General features: G+C 51.1%; 1 protein-coding gene across 4 annotated transcripts in view; it reads right to left on the reverse strand.

Annotated features, from left to right (window-relative positions):
- The window catches only part of DPP6 (dipeptidyl peptidase like 6), an 850,942-nt gene that overhangs the window by 427,613 nt on the left and 402,700 nt on the right, over nt 1-20,629 (reverse strand). The window contains exon 1 of one of the 4 annotated variants that reach the window (XM_004766001.3): nt 9,430-9,852. The exons of the other annotated variants lie outside the window; for them this stretch is intronic. Coding sequence (XP_004766058.1) covers nt 9,430-9,486 — 57 coding nt within the window. The 5' untranslated portion in view covers nt 9,487-9,852. Of the gene's footprint in view, nt 1-9,429; nt 9,853-20,629 lie in introns of those variants that run through there. 4 annotated transcript variants of the gene reach the window in all.

The raw sequence follows: 20,629 nt of genomic DNA on the forward strand, positions 1-20,629 counted from the left end.
GCTGTCTAGGGGCTGAAATTCACACATCCCCGGTCTTTTGCCTTTTAGAGTAATCCAGGAAAAAAAAAAAAATAAAACTACCATTTCTTCTAATAATATTTAACAGTTTCCTTAAACATTAAAGACACATTTTACTTCCCCAGCCATGTAGCAGGATTCTTTAAACTCTGACCACCCAACATGGCTCACAGCTCCCTCCGACACCGTTGTTGGGACAGCGTACCTGTTTCTTCCTGACCACTCACCCCCAACCTCATCCCCACTCTTTCCTGGGTGCTATGCCTCCACAGTAACTAGTAGAGCACCCTGAGGAGACAGCTACTTGGTTCATATCTGTATGAGGTTTGAGCCGTGAGCACATTTCTACTGCTGTGTCTTAAGGCCGTGCTAGCTCAATGGAAGGTAGCACGGAGGGATGTGCAGACGTAAGACGTGGTCTGTGAGCCTTACATAATCAAGAGGTTATGGGATTTGGCGAGCAGGTTCTTGGCTTTCATCAGATCCTCCAAAGGGATCTATAATCTACGGGTAATGATCAACGTACTTTAGATTCAGTTTGAGCTTATGAGCTCAGACAATTTCCAGATGTTCCAACATCGGAACCCCTGCGGTGCCGAATCCCGGTCCGTACAGGCGATACGTTGGGTCTCCTCTCTCTCCCACTGCTGCCTTTCCACCCCTGTTGCACAACCACTACCTTTGAAGTTCTTCAAGTGTGAGATGAGACTGAAAATTACCTACTGCGTTCTTCCAAAGCATACAGAACTCATTAATCGCTGCTTACTTCTTAAAATCAGGAGAAAGACATTTGTTATATCCTCATTTTTCCCCTCGTTTCCAAAGGAACTCATTAAATAACTAATTAAATATGAAAAATTGCCTCAAAAGCCTTAATGCCTTCAGGGATGGTGCAATATAAAGAAGAAATAGCTATACCTACCCATAAGGCACACAGCTAGAGAACGGCCTTGAGTGTACACCTTTCCTCCACTGATCTCCACTCAAGGATTTCTTAATTTGCATTTGATTTGCTCACTTTATTACCTTTGCAGTTTTCTGTTAGCATCGGTTTTTGTGTTGATCTTCTTTATGTATCATTTTGACCATGTCTCACCTGGGGTTCCTTGATTTAGAGGAAAAAAAAAAAAAATAGGAGGGCAGAGGCAGTGGTTGTGTTCTGTTTCTGCAACTTACCAGCTGTGTGATTTGGTTAATTTACTCAACCTCTCTGAGCCTTATTTCTTCCGATGTAAAATCAGAGTGCTGAATTAGATATCTGGATCATAAGCGGTGCTCTGCTGGAGGGGGGTGCTCTGCTGGCCTGCCTGGACACCATTAGGGAAGCGCTTTCATTTTGTTGAACTTGGCTTATTTCCTTTGGGGAAGAGGGTTCTGTTACTAAAGCAAACGTCCAAAAATCACTGGGCAGGATGGCCTATAAAATGCTTTCAATGTTGAATGTTCTTTGCTCTTATAGACTAACCCATCTTGGAATGGACACACCTTAGAACCAATAAGCCCTCACCAAATGCTGAAAATAAGGCCCATTCAAATATCATTGTTATGTCAACACGTTGTTAAGTACTTACTAAACAGTGGCTTGAAATCTCCATGCTAAGAGCAGGGCTCTGTGCTGAAAGGTTTTTTTCCCAAGCACCGGTGTGATGGGCCTTGTCCCCAGATGGGGCCTCAGCCCGGATCTGCCTCCCTCAGCTAGCAGGGGAAGAGGCGGGTTCAGAGCTGGTGTTTCCTACTTTCCAGAAAAGAGGGCTCTTGGCAGCAAGAAGGAAAGTGCCTGCCCCATCCTTGTAAGGAGCAGAAAAAGTCCAAAAAATGCAGGAGGAGAGTTTGACGTATTAAGGCTTTATGATTTTTAACAACAGATCAGTTTTGCCTACCAACGTTCTCTGATTAGTCTCATTCTCTACCTGTGTGCCTTATAATGTGGAATTGAGGGGATGGAGTGCTTATTTTGCTTTTCAAAAATCAGTGCCAGATGTTCTAATTGTCTCAAGTCTCCTTAGAAATTGGAGAAATGCTGCATACCTATGTAACAGGTGTAACAGGTGTATGTGCGCGCACTTTCGTGCTATAAAGTACCTGCGGTTCTAAGTAAACTTGACTTTGATCTGGGGCATCACAAGCCCTTTTAAGCTCTTTGAAAACCAGAAGCTTCCAGGACCGTTTCTAGTCCACAGGACATGCCAAGATGAGGTAATCGCCCTCACAAAACTGTCGTGTTTATGTCCAAGCCATTCTTCTAGTTTCTTTTATTCCCCCCAAATCCTGTTCTTTTAAGCAGAAATGTGTCCTAAGTTCAGATTTCTTTTCTTTCTTCCAGAATCCCACTAACCCTCTGCTGCTTTCCACTGTGGTACTTTCCAGGCAACCATGTTCTGAAACCCTCACAAGGAAGCATCTCCGGCTTTCCAGAACCATCTCCATGCGCCCTGCAGTCCTCTACCGCCTGCAGCAGACAGATGAGCCGCCCCCCGCCCCCGGCGCAATGCCACAGAATCGCTCTGTTCTTCCAACCCTGGGCCACCCCGGCCAGCCCCCTTCTCTCCCACTTGGCCTTTCTCCTCTTCTGGGTCTCATATGCGTCAAAATAAAAACCTTCCTCTGATCCAACATCTGTCTAATAAGTGGATGGGGTACCAGGCAGGCTATTAACATTTAAAAATGTATCTCCTCCCCTCTCCCATTTAGAGACCAGGTTTAGGAGAGGTAGGGAGGGTCGCAATTCTCAAATTCCCTGAGTAAACTCTGTGTCGATCCCAAATATTCTAACACGGAGACTAAAACTCGCCTCTTCAAAATAGAGAAGCAAATTCTTCCCTTAATTTTAAAGACACACGTCACCACTCAAGGGGAGCTCCGCTGCATGTTAATTTCTCAAGAGAGAATCAAGGGACTCCGTTTCAAGTTCTTGGTGGTGATGTCCCTCTTGCCGTGGGTAACCTATTTAAAAGGTTGGATCTACCCTTCCCAGAGCATAAATTCCCATGATATTCAAGAGGAATTCTCGGAGCCAGTCAGAACACAGACTTTGAGTTTTAAAATGTTTTGAAAGAGCTCTACCCCCGACACCAGTTTCCCCATTTTTTTCAGCAGATTATGCTGGTGTCTTTTGGTGCTTCTCCCACTCCACACTCACAGGCGCGCCCACGGACGTATTTTAGAAGCCTCTGTTCTCATGCACTTTCAGATGGAGGAAAGCAGTTTTTCCTGAGTTCTGGCAGAGGAAGTTATATCTCTTAAAACATTGATCAGAAACGAGTAAGGGGATAATATATAAACTGTCATGGAAAATTCTAGTATCAAGACTTGAGTATATCACTAACATGTTTTGTAACGCCGCCGGTGGGGGGCTGCCTCCCAGATCCTGCGCCATCCAAGCCACCACTGTTAAAAATCAGTGGACTCCCTATCAAGGTTGGCCCGCAGCACTGACTTAATATCTGTGCTCACGGCCATTTTTCCTGAGAAGGGATTGCTGCAAATTTCTACTCCATTACTGCAAAATCCTCCCGGAACTGGAAGCCAAAAGCAGCAACAGTATCTGTTATTTGGGAGTTGAGTGATACAAGTCCAGGTCTACCATGAATGCAGAAATAAGAGGTACTCACTGGACCGGCATAAGCTATCGGGGACTTCTGGGGCGCAGAGACCGTCTTCACAATGACCTCTACTTAATTGGTCACTAAGGACTGTGAATAAATACCTTATTTTTTTCTTCTTTTGGCTGTGCTAGAACTCTGAACCCGAGATCCCAACCATGGACAGCTCTGCTGGGTTTCATCACCAACAGCTATGGGTCGAGTTTCAGTTGATCTCAAGGTGGGCAGTGCGTTACAGAGATGACCTTAAACGTATTGTAGGGCTTGGCTGGTCTCTGGCATTTAGCAGGGTCAAGGCAGAGGAGCACACGTGAAGGTTGGGGCAGACTCAATTCTGATTACGTAATGGACGGTTACAGGGACTTGTGGCGATCGGAGGCACACCCGGATAAGGCGTGAGGAGTCCTAAAAAGTGAACGACAGCTGGAGGGAGAAAGAGGGCAGAGAACCAACTTTCCGTATCAGATCACTTTATGGCACGAGAATGTCAGCCTCTTGCAGAATTACATTACTCCACCCCGGTGATGTGGTTCCCACTCCTACGCTTTGAGGCCCCCAGGTAACCGGACCTGGAACCTGAAATAACATTTTAGCTCGTTTCGGTTTTCCAAACCGAGAGTACACAACCGCCGTGCCGTATCTTTTTAAAGCAAGGGATTCACACAACCATCGATCTCTATACACTAACAGGGCCCTGCTTCCTCCCCGAACTAGAATCTTTTCCTCAACTTTCAGAATTCTAGATGAGCAGACTCGTTCAGCCCTTTCCCATGTAAGTGGGTGAACGATGTCCACTGCAAAATCCAGTCAATTAATGCCAAACCCAGACGTGACTCATTTCCATAAAGGATAATAATGCTGTAATTCCTGATGAGGCAGAAACATGGTGGCTGTTTGTCACTGTACATGAAGAGCATTTTTGCATGGTCCACAGCCGTGCTGGTGAAAGTTAATGAGAAGCATCCTCCATCCTTCAAAGTCTCCCAGGTTTTCTTTGTGGAGCATTTGAAGGTCTTGGGCAAGCTTTCCAGGGTAGCTCCAGTACTAAAAGTGAGGGGGCAGGATTACGTCCAGTGTAACATCAGGAAACCATAATAAAATGTGTTTTTATTATGAAGCTTAGTGAAGCTAAGGCTTAGGGTTTTCACTTAGCCTCCCGAGTGACACTTGTTTATTGACTTCTTTTAGTCGAGCACATAACTTGCAACCGGAAGGTGGGAACTACTTGTAGACACCAGAGCACAGTAGATTATGGCTCCAAGCCAGCTGCTTGCTTCAGTGCATGTTGTTCTCTCTGGTGATGAGACTAAGTGTTCCTCCTCTAAGAGCACCACACCAGCCACCCTCTTCCTTCTGCGCAAAGAGCGGCTGCTCCCCACCCCTGCACCCCCATCCTCTCCCTGGCCACTTCCTCTCCTCACCAGAACCCACCTGGAGATTCCAGGCATGCACACCTTGTTCTGCTCATGCTCTCCCTAGGGTGCCCGACTTCCGAGTTCTTCCTTTCATACATGGACCGATTTGGCAGCCAGAATGTTTCTCTTTCTTCAGAGTCCTTGATGTACTTCTACACAATCTTAAACACCTATTGTTCTGACTCTTATCCTGTTCCTTCAGGGCTCATTTTTATCCAGAGAGGCTTAAGTAACTTAGACAATGAGCAGAACTGAATTTAATGTACACTGGTTTGAACACTGCATCCATTGTCACTTTTTTGAGTTGAGGAAGGACCACCTCAGAAAGAAGTCCTGTTTGCACTTCTTAATACTGAATCTTGTTTTTCTTGGTTTCCTTTGGCTACTATTATTTGGCTTTGGCTACTACCATTTTTTTTAATACCACATTTACCTTCACCATTTGACTTTCCCTGTAATGTACTTTCATAAAAAATTTAACTCTCCTGATGGTCAAAGCCAGCTCCTCTGTTTCAGTATCTAATTTTACTATGAGAGAAGCAACAGTATCTAATGCAAAGAGCATTGGGCAAAAGATATCCGAAGTCCCACTCCTGGGCCATCATCACCTGTCTGTTCCTGGGAAGGTCTGTCCTCTCTCAGAATTCCAAGCTCCATGCATTTTCATGTCTGCTGTTTATATAAAATATGCTGTTTATAAGAATTTCATTCACTTTAGAAAACTCTTTGCAATGGCATTATAATCACAAAGATCCAGATAAATAATTGGCCTCTCAATCAACACTGGATCCTGGGGTTCCTGATTTAATAGGAGAATAGACACATCAGCACTCTACATATATGGGTTTGTGCAGCTCGGAGAAGAGTGAAAAACAACAACAAATAGCTCTCACACACAAAGCGCTATCAGAAAACCAACTTCCAGGGAAGGGTCCAGAAACTCCCCAAGGTAACACAGAATATCTCTATACAAAAGGAGATGTTCTGGAGATCTTTGAAGGAAAGTCAGGTTCTCAATGATCTGTGAGATTCCTAAGCCTAACAGGTGGACCTGGTCTTGGGGTGCACTTGTGAGGTCTTTTCCAAGTCTGACTTTGTGATGCAAGAGGCCAGCTTGTGTGTACACGTGCACATGCTCGTGCATACATATCCACACACGTTACAGATCTAGAATCTACCACTGAAGACTCATTTTGCACAGTATTTGAGCAAAAATGTATCCTGGCTCACTGGAAGCATGGAGGATTAGTCCTTCTGTCTTGTCTTACTCGCAGCAGTATTACTGATCACTGCTTTTCAATTTTAAGTCATTTGAAATAAGGATGGTAGATTTTAAAATAAATTTGTGCTTTTACTTAGGGGAAAAAAAAATCCTTAATTTGGTTCTCTAAGGAAGGATTTAGTTCATTTGAGAAAATAAAATAAATTTTAACCAAATCAGCTTCAGCTTTTTCTACTTCCCCTGCTAAGCTTCACTCTGGACACGCTGGTGAGACGAAGGGCTTGGCCAGCGTGGACCTGCTGTTTAGTGGGGAGCCTCTACCATCCCATTGGCCTCAGAGCCAAAGGATGAGTTCACTTCATTCAGCTTAAAGGATATTTTGTTTCCAAACATCCCTGGACTGTTCATACTTCATTTAAAAATAAGTTTTGGCATATCTGAAGGGAAAGGGAAATGGTCTTCCAAAAGTTCATTCTCCATTTTAGTCCAATGTGTTTATACAGCATCTTAAAAAATCCATATATTCTCCTATTTTTAGTACATATTTTAACCAAAAAATGGGGAAAAATCAGCAATCTCTGACTAATAGGTAAAATCATTGGATTTTATAGTTTTCCTAGATTTGTTTTTTGTTAATTTGCAGTAATCCTCAGCATACAAACGTTATTTCCAGCTGCTACCCAGCTTCTGACTCCCAAGGTAGGTTAGAAACTGTACCATGCCTCTGTTAGTTTGCTAAGAACTGTCAGTCTACTGCAATAACCAAGTAAATTTTCAAGAGTGTTGGATATAAGTATTGAGCCACAGAAAATCCAAATCCTCAGATTAACGCCTCTCAATGTAAGATATAAGGTGTCACCGTCGCAAACTCCATCAGTATAATGAAATGATCCCTAATCCAAAAACCAAACCAAACCACAAACCAGCATCTCTTCCTCCTTCTCTCTCTGTCGTAAACAAAATGCTGGAGCATATCCCTCTGCCCTGGCCTTCCTATAAGGCCCCACCCAGCTGGGGATGGGACTGTGCTCACAGCTCACAGCATCACTAGCAACAAGGACGAAATGCGATCAAGAATGGGAGGGCTCATTCAGAGCTCTGCCGTCTAAGCCCACGGAGCTGAGCTTAAATGTCTTTAAAAATTGATAAGCGGCGAAGGAAAAGGAAATAGTCTTCAATAGTCCCCTGAAGGTGCATTAAATGGAGACATGAGACCTCTGCGCTCCATCCCGTTGCTTCTCCTGCCCTGGTCCTGCTGTTGACCCTCACTGTGTTCTGCTTCACAGGGGGGCCACTATGTCCTTCTCAGGGTCAAGAAGATGCCTGAGAATGGGAAGACAGCCTCCGGACTCCTCCCTGCGCCCGCAGCCGCCTCTGTCCTCCGCGCTCTGCCCGGCCACATCAGCCACAATGGCCCCAGGGGCAAGGATGGGAGGTGTCCAAAGACTAGAAGGTACAAAATCAAACAAGACCCTACATGCCCTCTAAAACCCACACCCTAATTATTTCCACGCTCCTGACATGTAGAGGGAAACGAGAGTAAAGTTACACAGGAGTCCTGGGCCTTCTTCCACATAATAGAGATCAGGCTTCTCAGTGCCCGCCTTTGGGCTCAGACCTATGAACAGCAGGTGCTTTCTCCATAATTATGAGCACTGTCCCATGGTCAGAAATGCTCCCTGAGTCCCTGCTGCCGTGAGCCTGCAAGCCCAGGGCACATTCGCTTTAGACCCAGGGAGCAGAAGAACTGTAATAAAAGGAAGCCCACTTAGTCACAGGACGCTAATTTAGGGTGGACATGTTTCTTTCTTGAACAAATAATCTGTAGAATTTTTTTCAAAGGAGGAGGGGTTAGTTGGCCTGTTGTGAACCTCTTGGTGTTCACGCAACAGTGAGCTCTCCCACCGAGAAGAAGGATTCTAGACTTCTCTATTTATAAAATCTACTTCCCAGAAGAAATGAAAATTGTATATGAGCTCCTCAGATGATGGTAATGATGATGATACTATTAAAGTGGGCTCTCTTTGTTTAATAAAAAAATAGGCTTTGGGGGAATGACCCCCAAGATGCACCTCCCACTAAATACAGATCCAAAGTTGTCTTCATACTGTCTCTGCAGAGTTGGCTACAAGACTATATCACACACTGTCCCCAAAGAGGCTCTTGGTTTTCCTGAACTCGAGTGGCCCCAATCTTGGCCCCAATCCTAGCAAGCGGGACCTGACAGCACCCCTAAAATAAATCAGGGGAATCAGCTTCTGCTGTTGATCTACCAGGCTTGAACTAACTGCTCTGGGAATCTGCTGGTGTCTCCCAGAATCTATTTTAATGATCTGCTCTAGGAGAAGCAAGCAGTGATTAAAAGATAAGAATCCTCACAATCTTTGAGAAGGGAATGAGGATATCTACAGGAGTGCTCAAACCCGGCTTGCTGGTTCCCCTTCATTTCTGAGACTCAGGCTCCCAGCCTCTGCAGATGGCAGGCCCGAGTGGCCTGATGAGCGGAGATGGAGCCCTCCTGGCCATCCTTGGCCAGCCCTGAAAGCCCTGCTACTTCTCAGCTGGGGCAAGGGGCTCTCACGGGGTCCTAGCTGTGCAGTTTTCCTGGCACCGAGAGTCGTCCTTCTCTAGAGGCCCGGGATGAACAGCAATCTGTCCACCCTGCAGAAATACTTGAGCAGAGGAGGAAAAGGGACACAGGTATCACAAGAAAAGTCCTTTAAACACAGCTCCTATGTCCTCTCTGGACTTGTGTTAGAACCAGATCAAAGTCCTGTTGGAGGGTCAAGTACAGGGAAATTTGGGGCGGGGCTACCCACCTCTTCCAGCCCTCCCTCCCTACCCAGCCCCCCAAATTACAAAGTAGTAGGAAACCTTCGCAACAGCTGTGCGGAGGAGGAGGAGAGAGGCCTTGGTGGAAGGGTCCCCTCGCACCAAGTTTCCCTCGCAGCACGCTTGCCCCCCGCGCCCCTGCGTGACCGGCAGGCCGGGGCGTCTTGCAGAAATAGAAGTCCGGAGGGAGGCAGGCAGACCCCAGCAGCGCTCGCCCAGCGCCCGGGTTCTCCTCCAGCTTCGGGGCTCAGGGGAGGGCAGTCACGGCCAATGCAAAACCGCTCGGGAGACACATCCCCCGCTCCCGCACACGCACACGCACCCCCGAAAGCAGCGTTACCTGCTCCTGCTGCTGCACGGATTTCCCCGAAGCATTAGGCTCCTTGGCCGTAGTCATGGTCCCCGGCCCCGGGCGCGCGGCGGCACGGGGGCAGGTGCGGTCTGACGGTGAGTTCCGAGCCACCGGGGTCCAATCGGCGGGGAGGGGTGCGATTCAGTCCATACTTCGGAAATCACACGGCTATTTCGGGGAGGCTGGGGGAGGGAGCGTGGGTGGACCAGCCTAGTTTTCTCTCCAAATGCGAGGAGCGGAGAGCGGATCCGAACAGGGGAGAGGCTGCGGCGTGGCGGGGCTTCTCCAATTAGCAACAGCCTCCGCAATCGCCACAGAAACAATGGTAACTGCTTAGCAACGGGCAAGTGGCGGCGCGGCGCAGGAAGGGGACCCGAGCGGTGCGCGCCGCTCCCGCCCGCCGCCCGCCGCCCGCCGCCCGCGGCGCACGGCGCATGCTCCGGCCGGCTCGGCTGAGGAAGGGGCGCGGGGGGGGGGGCGGCGAGGAGGGAGCTGGGGGGAGGGGCCGGAGAGGGGGTGCCGGGGGAGGAGCGGCGCGGGGAGGCCGGAGAGGGGCGGCAGGGCCGGGGTGGCTGGGAGAGCGGGCGGCGGAGGGCACCTGGCGGGGACCCGGGCGGGGGCGCGCGGCCGGGGGACCGTCGCCGCCCCGGCTGCCCAGCCTGGGGGGCCTGAGCCGGTGCCCCCCCGCCCCCCCGGCCGCGCTCGCCCGCGGGTCACACCCGGACGCGGGAGGGGGGCGCTCAGGGGACGCGCGCAGAGGGTCTTTGTTTCTCCCTTCGGCCAAGTAAGTGCCCCACGCGAAGGCAGCCGGGCAGCGGGTCGGGGGCACCCAGGAAGGGCATCTCTTCTGCCTGCCGGCGGGTTTTGCTGGGATGCTAGATGTGGAATTCTCGGCATTTTTTTTTTCCCCTTAAAATTCCGAAAACTTACTGCTTCCTCTTTCTACTCAAAGAATCTCCTGTTTCTCTTTGAAAGATCAACCAGAACCTCAAGGGTGTCTGTCGGTTAAAAGGGGGAAAAAAAAGGGGGGGGGGGACAGCATCTGGGGTGACCTTATAGGAGCCAGGCTCCCTGCTGAGTCCGGAGCTCAAGGAGACAGCAGGACAGAGAGGCCAGTCCCCTGGCCCCTGCCTGGTCCCCTGGCCACCTTGCACTGCCCGTGGGCCCTGCTGGGCCTCCCTGCCCCACCCCTGCGGGCACACCAGCTGGCTGGTAGAGGAGAAATGCCTGTGGGCCGAGCTGACTGGCTCTGGGTAAAACACGAGTAGCCACTAGATTACAAGTGGGAATGTCTCGCGGCCTTACAGATCGGCAGACCAACCCAGCGCCCAGAGGCCTTCTGCTGCCCCTGTGCGTGAACAGTGCCCTCTGCAAACACTCCTCTTAGTCGTCCTGGTCTAGATCTTCTACTGTATCCCAAAGGCCTCCCAGGCCACCGGCATTCCCTGGCCTGGGGGAGCATCCCCGCCCCTGCACTCAGCGCTAGGAACTATCCTCAGTAACAAAGTCGCCACCAGGAAAGACGAAGTAGATACATTTCCACGCAAAAGCTGTCCAATAGCCGACTTCTTGTTCGGTTCCTTCCCGGCACCCCTGGCCCTCAGTCATTTCCCAAAACAAACACACTTGCAAAAGCCGCCGCATCAGATCCTTCTTTGGAGGTGACTGATGAACCCAGATCATGGCAGAGCTGCCTGGTCCCCTCTGCCACGGCCTGAACCCGATTCTGGTCTAAGATTCTAAGACACCAGGACAGGCACCTTCGAGGGTGCAAGGTTTGCCTAAGAATCCAAAAGGAAAACCCCGTGTAAACTCCTGTCACACAGTAAGGATTTGGGGATTTGCTTGGGGTTTTGTTGCTTTTGTTTCAACTTCCCTATAGGACAGGGTGTTCCCAGTCCTTGTCTAACTCCTCTTTGTGGCCTCACGACCCAGGGTCTGCGCACAAGTTACCATCTGTGTTGGTTTCGAGGAGTGTGCCAAGCCAAGCAGACTCTCAGGGGAGGTCTTCACAGAGCTACAGCCTCCTGCGTGGAGGGGGTCTTCACCCCAAGTCACATCTCTGGCCTCAGGAGGCCACTGCGGTGTCATAAGGCAGGCAAGCAAACCTGCCCACAGACGCCAGCAGCAAAGACTCAGCTAGAAGGGCTGAGCAGCCATCCCACGCCCCCAACACCCCGTCCATGGACCACAGTGACCCCAGTGGCAGGGGGGGCAGGGGGGCAGGGCAGGAGGCACCTGGTGATAAGTGAAGTGAGTGGCCACACCTGGACCTAGTGGTCTCGGCTGCAAAATACCTTTTTTGGTATTCCTGAGAATCTCAGAGCTTGTTCTCCAGAGTTTCCACTTGAACGAAACTCCAGAGGGGGCGGGGGGCAGGGGTCAAATCTTAACCCACCATCTGTTAGCATCTCTGAAAGGATCCACTGCTAACCCCAGAGGCCAGGAGCACCACCCCACATGGACATCCAAGGACAGGGACCGCAGCAGGGAAGGAGAAGGGAAGGGATCTCGGGGCCGCCTCCTCCTCTCGGCTTCTGGGGCCGGGGTTTAACCCAGGGAGAGTGAGTCGTAGGCTGGGGGTACTCGGGTGTGTGGTGGGGAACGACATGAACCTCCCCACCCCAGTGCTTCTGTTTCTTTATTTCTCAGGAAAAATTTTACCTATTATTTCACATCTATGATGAATACGATGTAAGTAAAGTTCTCCCGCACCTGCAAGATGGTACCTGGTCCTTCAAAGGAGGCTCCCACTGGCCTCACATTATGAGATCACCGAGTGCTTGCCTGAGCAGCTCCCTCCCAGCCACACACCCCTATTTGTCACCTCTGGTTTTGGGAGCCACAGGGTGGAAAAGTCGGAGCATCACAGGTCAAGGGCAAGGCCAGACTATGCCATTCAGAACCTTTCGGTGCAGTTTTCTGGCACCAAGTCCCTGGGCAGCTGACTTTTCTGCGTACTTGACCTTACGGCGCTTTGGCGAGAAAGGGCGGGCTCTTCTGCCAAACGCAACAACACGGTGAGGCCGGCGGACAGGAGAAACCATGCCTGGTTCCGCTTAGATGAGGAACCGAGGACGGTCCAACGGCTGGAAGCAGAGAGCAGGACAGCGGTTGCTTGGCCTGCGCCGAGGTGGAAGCAGGGGCGTGCTGTGTACAAAATGCCTGTTCCGGACCATGGCCAAGTCCTGCAGAGAACAGCACCGGGCCGCCCACTCCGTCTGTTCCCAGGGTGGATCGCATGTTAAATGTTCTGATCACAAGAAAGCAAGGGTGGCCTTTTGTCAATATTTGAGAATGAATCATCGTCCCTCCAGAGGCCGAACAGCGTGTTGATGGTCATCCTCCGGCTCGATGTGGTGAGCGTCCCTCAGAACCCAGAGCCCATGTCCAGGGAATGGAGGACTCGATTTTCCTGCATCAGCAATCTCGTCTCAAACCCCGCGGTCAGAGGAAAGACCAACAACCAGCTGGTACAGGGTTTGGTTCTCCACCCCCCCCCCCAACCCATGGCAGTGTAGACAAGAAAAAAAAAAATAAGTTACAGATAAATGTCTGGAAAGCATCATCTGTAAATACTATGGTTTCCAAATTCCAGAGACTCTGGGAACTACAACTCAGAAAAGTCCAGGGTGACTCCAGCAGGAACAGGAGTGCCGCAAAGGCACACCCCCCATTCCTTCCCGATGTCACACGTATTTATTAGCAAAGGGACCATGCTTACCTGCCCCCATAACAATGACAAGAAGAGCAGCTCCCTGGGGTCGTGCTAAGAGCTGCGCACCCGACCCCCAGCAGCTCCGTGAGGCTCCACCGCTAGTGCTCCCATGACACAAGGAAACTGGTATTCAGAGAATTTAAATCTGAACCCCTTGGCTACCCAGAGACTAGGTAGCCAAACCAGGATGTCAGCCTGGCAATTCAGGCCTGGGGCCACCGAATGCCTGGTGAGTAGAATACGGAAAGCATTTGCACAGTCCACGTGCCAGGAATTTCACACACTGAGAATTTCAGACACCTCATCTTCCCCCTTAAAATCTCCTCAGTGCCGGTGGTGTTGGTTGGCTCAGGCAGCAACAGGGTTCCACGGACGGAGGACCTCCAGGGCTGAGACCTGTTCTCACAGCTCTGTCCAAGGTCAAGGTGTTGGTTCCTCCTGAAGCCTCTCCTTGGCTTGTGGACGGCCCTTCAGCCCGTGTCCTCGCTCGTCAGCCCTCTGCGTGCATCTGTGTCCAAATCTCCTCTTCTTCTAAGGACACCAGCCAGACTGGCTTAAACCCCCTCCCCCAGTGACCCCAGTTTACCTCACCTCTTTAAAGACCCCATCTCCAAATACAGTCACGTTCTGAGCTCCTGCCTATTTGGGAGGGGTCCACAGACGGACGGGGGCGCACGGTTATCCCGTGTACTGTCAGCCCCCTTGTACTTATGAAGAAAGCAGGCTTAAAATGGCGATTAAGTTCCTCCAAAATCATAGTCAGCGGTAAGTGGCAGAGTGGGCATTTAGATCCACTGGTGTGATCAAAGCCCTGCTACACACACACACACACGCGCGCGCGCGCGCGCGCGTGCGCACACTCACACTCACACGCACGTGCGCGTGCACACACACACACAGACACACACACTGCCTGAGCCTCATTGAACACCTGCCGAGGGCCTGGGCAGGCTTCTACTCCCTAAACTGTCCGAAGGAGAGTAAGGCTCTTGCCGACCCCAGCAGAGCCCCGCCCCCGCTGGCAGCTAAGACGCCCTGGCTCAGGCCTTTACTCGGGTGACTCCCTCCCTCTCGTGTCTAGGAACGGTCCCACTTGACGCAGCACACGTGTGTCCAAGCAGCGTCCCAGCTTCTGGAAGGCGAGAGCTCCTGGGCCAAGGGGGCAGGACGAGGAGGATCTCCAAGCTGACGCACCTTCGTTCTGCGGCCGAGTACTTCTGGGGAGCGAAATGCCCGGAGCAAGGGCTAGGCCAGGCCCTGATTCCCGACCAAGCCAGTTCCTCCCCGGCACTAGGGCCCAGGCAGCCGGAGCCTCACAGAGCACAAGGCAGGTGTGCCTGCCAGTGGGCAGCCGCTTGTCCTGCCGTGTTACCCCCTCCCATTCCCGTCCGCACTGTGGCCGGTGCTGTTAGAATCTCTCAGCTCTGCCGTCAGCCCCACTGAATGGACCTGAGGTGGATCGGGTCTTTGCAGGTGCATCTGGAGAGAGTTTCTTGTGGGCATAATGATGGACGCTTGCTCCACTCCCTGCTCCAGAGGCGCCCGACTAGGGCACCCGCACAGGCCTGCATCGTGTGCAGCTCCATGCCATCTCCCACTCCTCTGAGGTCGGCTCGCCTTGCCCCAGAAGCCCTTCAGCTAAAACAGCTTTGCCTCAAGACCCACCCGATCTGCAAGGCTTCACCGAGTCCTTACCACATGTGCACAGCAAAAGCACCCACAGAAACATGAACACGGCCTGACCCGCTGCTGCAAGGGGGGGATTGGAATATCTTTCTGGTGGAATCTATGAAGATTCTGAGTTTTTCAGCATCAACCACCTGCAAGAGGAACTAACTTACAACTCCCTGAAAACAGGAAATGGGGGCGCCAAGGTAGGGTTCCCTGGAGAGACAAGCGGAGATCCAAAGAAGCAATTCAAAGATACAGAAAGCACTGAGCCTTACCAAGGGGGAGGAGAATGTGGATAAGTTTCCTGAAGACTGGGTTTCTATATTATTTATATACTAAGGATTTGGCTCACTCCATTATATAGGAGCTTGCAAATCTAAAGTGTGAAGAGCAGACCAGGAGGCTAGAAACTCAGGGAACAGCTGAGGTTGCAGCTTGGCTCAAAGGCCAACTGAGGGTAGATTTCCCTCTTTCTCCGGGAAGATCTTTTTCTTAATGACTTCAACTGATTGGGTGAGCCCCACCTACATCAAGGAGGGTAATCTGCTTTATTCAAAGTCTACTGCTTTAAATGTTAATCACATTCAGGAAATCAAAACTAAAACCAAAACCACCACCATCACCACCACAACAACTTTCCACAGCACTCTCTAGTTCGGTCAAAAACTGGGTTGAATGGCCCAGCCAAGTTGGCACGTAAAATTATGATGACAGGCTCTAAGTAGAAGTGCCTGGTGGCAGCATTTTAGTGTTCTTCATTTCCTCCCCTTCTCCTCCCCCCCGCCCCATCTTTCTCCCTGGGATGCTTGCCCCCGTTTTCAGCCATGAGACCAAAGCCATTCATGGGACACAGCCTTGGGAAGGCACTTCAGACCTGAGCACCTTGTGAGGAGTTTGGTAGTACCCCCAGATCGTTACCTCTGAAGTATATATATGGGAAAGAAAACTAAACTTCTCTCTTGTCTAAGTCACTGTGATGTTAGGTGTTATGAACTCACGTTAACACAGTGGAGAGACCACTTCTGTCTTGTCTTTGTATTACTCCTGAGAGTTGAACGGAGCGCCCCCCACAGCGAGAGCGGAGAGAAGGCGGAAGGAGCAGGAGCTGGTCTGTTGCATTACACCTACGGGATTCATGTTCATTCTCCGTGTAGCAAACGCGTGAGCATCTAAATCAGGGCCCGCACACTGCGGCCCATGGGCCAAATCCGATCTACTTCCTGGATTTTAAATAAAGTTTTATTGGAATGTGGCTGTCCCAACTCACTACATACCATCTAACAGGTGCTCTGCGTGACAGTGACAGACATGACACCATGACAGTGACCATGTGGCCTGTAGGTATAATATTTACTATCTGGTCCTCTGCAGAAACAGTTTGCTGCTCCCTGGCCTGGAGGTGTCTTATATGCCAAATACAGGTATGTCCATTCATTCGGAATCCAAAATGCAATAGAAAAAAAAAAACAAAAAACTTCAAAATCAAAGTCGAGCACCTCCCCAACCCCCCAAACCCAAAGACAATAGAGAAGTCTAATCTGATTCACCGTCAGCCTCAGCTCACCTCCCGCCATGCCGGTCAGAGTCCCTCCTCCATACAGGAGAGGCACACTGTCCCCCCACACCCGTGAGCACATCCTACAGCATCCTCTCCAAATCCACGACAGTTTCACGGGATGGGGCACAGTGTCCCAGAAGCAGGAACTGCCTGTGGATTTGGGAGATACTGAGATCATTCAAACGGCCCAACCTCCAACACTTAGGGTAGGCATTCAAAAACATGTGTTTGAATAAATTAACGATGCGGAATATTCAAAAGAATTCAGATATGCAGCATATTTGAGTGATTTTCAATTTTTTTCTCTGAAAGATGCTTGCCTTGCTGATCACAAACCTTTATGAGATGAGGTAATGCTCATCAATCCTCCTGGGGACTAAGACCACAGGATGCTTGGCCAGAGTCACTGTCTCCAGCTGCCGTGGAAGTCAAAGGCTGTGTTTACTGAGAAATTACTATGTGCTAGATGCTCTGTATGTAAGTCAGGACATCTGCTCTCATGGTCTCATCGGAGAGGGAAACTTGTAACAGATAAATGTCTTTTGGTCCTGCCTAAGGAAGTACAAGGAGACAGGTGTCGGGGGGAGTGGAGTTGTCTGTCTTTGTGTGAGGCTTAGCAGAACGCACTGGGTGCATGCCAGGCAATGGTAAGCAGTGATGAGAAGCGAGATAATGGGCACCCAGGGTAGCATGGATGGATGGTAAATACAGTGCTTAAGGCAAAAAAAATAAGAAATATCCATATTTACACATATATACATATATATGTAAGAATATATTTACATAAATGTTACAAAACAGATACATGCATATATAAAGAAACTAAAACCCTTTAACAAATAAAAAATGCATTCCTACAAAATATGTGTTTTGCAAAAATACACACAAACTAAAAAACTATTCATCAAATAAAATAGGCTACTTGCTGACGGCGGGGTGGGAAAAGAGAGTAAGTGACCAGCCCAGTTAGGGAGAAGAAGGGGAAGAAGGGAGAGAGACAGGCGGAGGAAGCATAGGGAAAAGGAGAAGGAAGAAGGAAGTGGGGGAGTTTGCTTGACCCGTGGCTGAGCCTGTGCCGTGACGTCCAGCTCTGCCTGCTCCATTCCACACCTGTGGATCAGCTGGAGAAGGTCCAAGCAACGTGCATGGGAGTACACGACCGCCTGTACCATCTTCTGGAAACCTCCTGGATGCTGGAGAACCACTGCCTTAGTTCTTCATTGGCAGAGGAGGAAACCGGCTCTGAGAGAAAGACCGCTTGTTCAAGGTCACGTCGACTGTGGTCTGAGGAAGGTGAACCTACCCCAAAGTCAACCCTCTGCTCCGGGCGGGAGCCCCACACTCTCTAAACCAGGTATTCCCAAAGTTCCGAGCCAGCCGGAAGGTTCTACACTGTGAGTCCAGGTAGATGTTCCCAGGCTAGTAATGAAATTTGTGGATATAACGCAAAGGGGCTTTTAAACCAATTCCCCTTTATACTCACATCCTGGCTTTTGTTTATTTCCTTTTTTATATTTAAATGCATATAATTTATTTATTATGTATCATGTTGTTCTCTAAGTACCTTCAACACATAGGCTCCGTTTTTCTCGAAGATGGCATTTCTCCTTTTTCCTTTTGCACCCAACTTTTAGGTGGCAGCCAGCCCCAACTCAACAAAGAACTCGCAGTTTTGAAACTTTGCTTTAAACATTTCATGTTTCATCCCAGCGTAGCTTAATTTCATTCAGGTTGTCTTGCCTGTCACGTCTGCCCCTGAACCATCGCCCACCTTTGAACACGGCCCCAGAACAAGGGTGCTCCCACAGCCTGCAGGTCGGCCCCACGTGCTAGCGGGTCACGGCTCAGCACGGCCGGCTCCTCCCTGGGCACCTCCTGCGCCGGGAAGGCCTTGTCAACCGAGTCTCGACAGGTGCCCTGTTTATGGTTTCTAATGACCCCTGTTGAAATGCAGCCCTAGTCTGGAGCCAGTGGAGGAGCACACTTTCACGTTGTTTGGGGAACAGGCAACATTGTCCTCAGTGGTGTTTCAGGACAGAGACACCCGGCCCAGGCCCCGGGATAATCACATCCTCTCTGCTTTCCCTGGACCTCGGCTCACCTCCCCGCCTTCTGGCCCGGGGCTGGTCATTTGAGGTCGGGAGGAAAGTGTCCCCCACCCCTACCCAATCTTTTAGTTCTCATGCTTCTTCCCTCCTCCCTCCTTCCTTCCTTTCAAATTTTATTTATGTATTTATTTGAGAGAGAGCAAGTGTGAACAGGGGTAGAGGCAGAGGCAGAGGGAGGGAGGGAGAGAGAGAATCTCAAACTGACTTCATGCTGAGCACAGAGCCTGACTCGAGCTCAGTCTCATGACCCTGAGACCACGACCGGGTCCAAAACCAAGAGTCGGTCACCCAAGTGACTGTGCCACCCAGGTACCCCATCATGCTTCATTTTTAACTCCAAATGAATAAATCAGCCAATTTATGGTTTCCAGAGAAGGATCAGTCAATGAAATCCCTATCATCCTGCTTTGCAGAAACCTGTCCGAGTTGACTTTGGGGATACATGTAAATGACATTCAAAGGCCATACAGAACTGGAGAGATATGAACAATGACAAGCTAAGACAGACGGTAGCTTCTCTGGGAAGGCATCCTCAAAGCAAGGGCATGAACAAAGGAGAGTCAGGAAAACCAGGACCCAAACACTGGCACCGGCACCCCCCACCCCTCCCATCCTTACACGCCAGGCTCGAACGCCGCCTCCCGCCTCCCACCTCCCCAGGGACTCGGTCCCCTGCCCAGCTGTCCTCCCAATCACACACTCGACGTCCCAGGTTTGTGAGACGCCCCTGTCCTCACACCTTGCCTGCTTCCCCAGCATCCCTGACCCCCCCCACCCACAAGTCTCTCCAGGGGCGGGGCCAAGAGCAAGTGCTGCCATCAGCTAACGGAATGGCTTTGGGGGCAAGATCGTGGGTTCGCAAACCCAGGTCTATTCATCTGCGGCTCGGTGCAAGATTCCGGGTGTTGAAAGGACGCAACAGTCGATGGCTGGCAGAATGCTGTCGGAACGGAATCAGACCAACTCTGAAGCCCGTGGACACCGAGTGCGGCCTCAACACACGCTTCCTCTCCTCGCCAGACCCGGAGCACCTTAAGGGCAAGTCCGCTCCCGTTGGTGCTCCCGGTGCCAGTCAGCGTGACTGAAATCAGGAGGACAAGACTCTCCCTCCACACGGCGCACGGAGAGAGGTCAGAGCGTGGTCACTCGTGCCAGCCGCTCATTACTGACACAGACGCGCACACGGAAGTGCGCAGGGTGCTGTGGCCCCGTGGGCACGACTGACATGGGGACACACGGGACAGGAGACACGCATGTGGGCCGCCCCGGGTGCACAGGCCAAACCCGTGGAAGGCGCACAGGACGGACTGACTGGCCGGAGGGATCCTCCCGCATGCCGCTGAGACGCCCGAGCTGCAGAACCTTCTAGAACGCGAGGCTCCGTGCCCGTCCCACCCCCATTCTGGCACCAGGCCAGGCACCTCCAGCTCCATCTCCTGGGTGAGAGCGGATGGAGGGCCCCACGCTTCACACACGGGGCCCATGGGGTCCCACCCGGCCGATGACCACCGTTCCAGGAGGAAGGACGCCAGGCAGAGCAGTGACCACGGAAGAGAGGAAACTCCCGACCTTCAGAAATGGAAGAGGAGACCCGTGACGGAGGTCGCTTCCTCCTGCTCATCAGGTGGGCACAAAGGGTTCCCTGAGCTTTAGATGTCTGTTGTAAGAGCTTCTTTGGCCAAAAATTAGAGCTAAGTGAAAGGCCTTCAGAATTAGGGCCCGGCCTCTGTGAGGGAGCACAGGCAGGACAACCCCCCAGCCTCCATCTCCTTCCCGGCTGCGAGGCAACCTCTCCTGGGACCACGTGTTCCAGCCCCCCCGGAGGGCAGTGCACGCACCTTAGAGATGCCCATGAAGGCCTGGAAGGGGCGGGCTTGTTTGAGCCCCCAGGAATCTGCCAGAGAAGAAAACATGGTCCTTCCCTCCTTCCTGACGCACAGGCGGAGTCAGGGGCGTGCGAACCCTCTGCTCTCACGACCGCCCCCTTCGGCATGTCCCCTCGCCCAGTAAACCTGTGGACTAAGGTCTGGACTCTGCGGGGAGCGGGTGTGCAGCTGCCGGGGCCCCCCGTCAGGACCTGGGCCTGAGCAGAGCTGTGTCAGCTCTGCGGAATGGCCTCTTCCTTATCCTGTC

This window comes from Mustela putorius, unplaced genomic scaffold, assembly GCF_011764305.1.
Source record: "Mustela putorius furo isolate JIRA1106 unplaced genomic scaffold, ASM1176430v1.1 tig00000929_pilon_pilon_pilon, whole genome shotgun sequence".
Classification (NCBI taxonomy): Eukaryota; Metazoa; Chordata; class Mammalia; order Carnivora; family Mustelidae; genus Mustela; species Mustela putorius.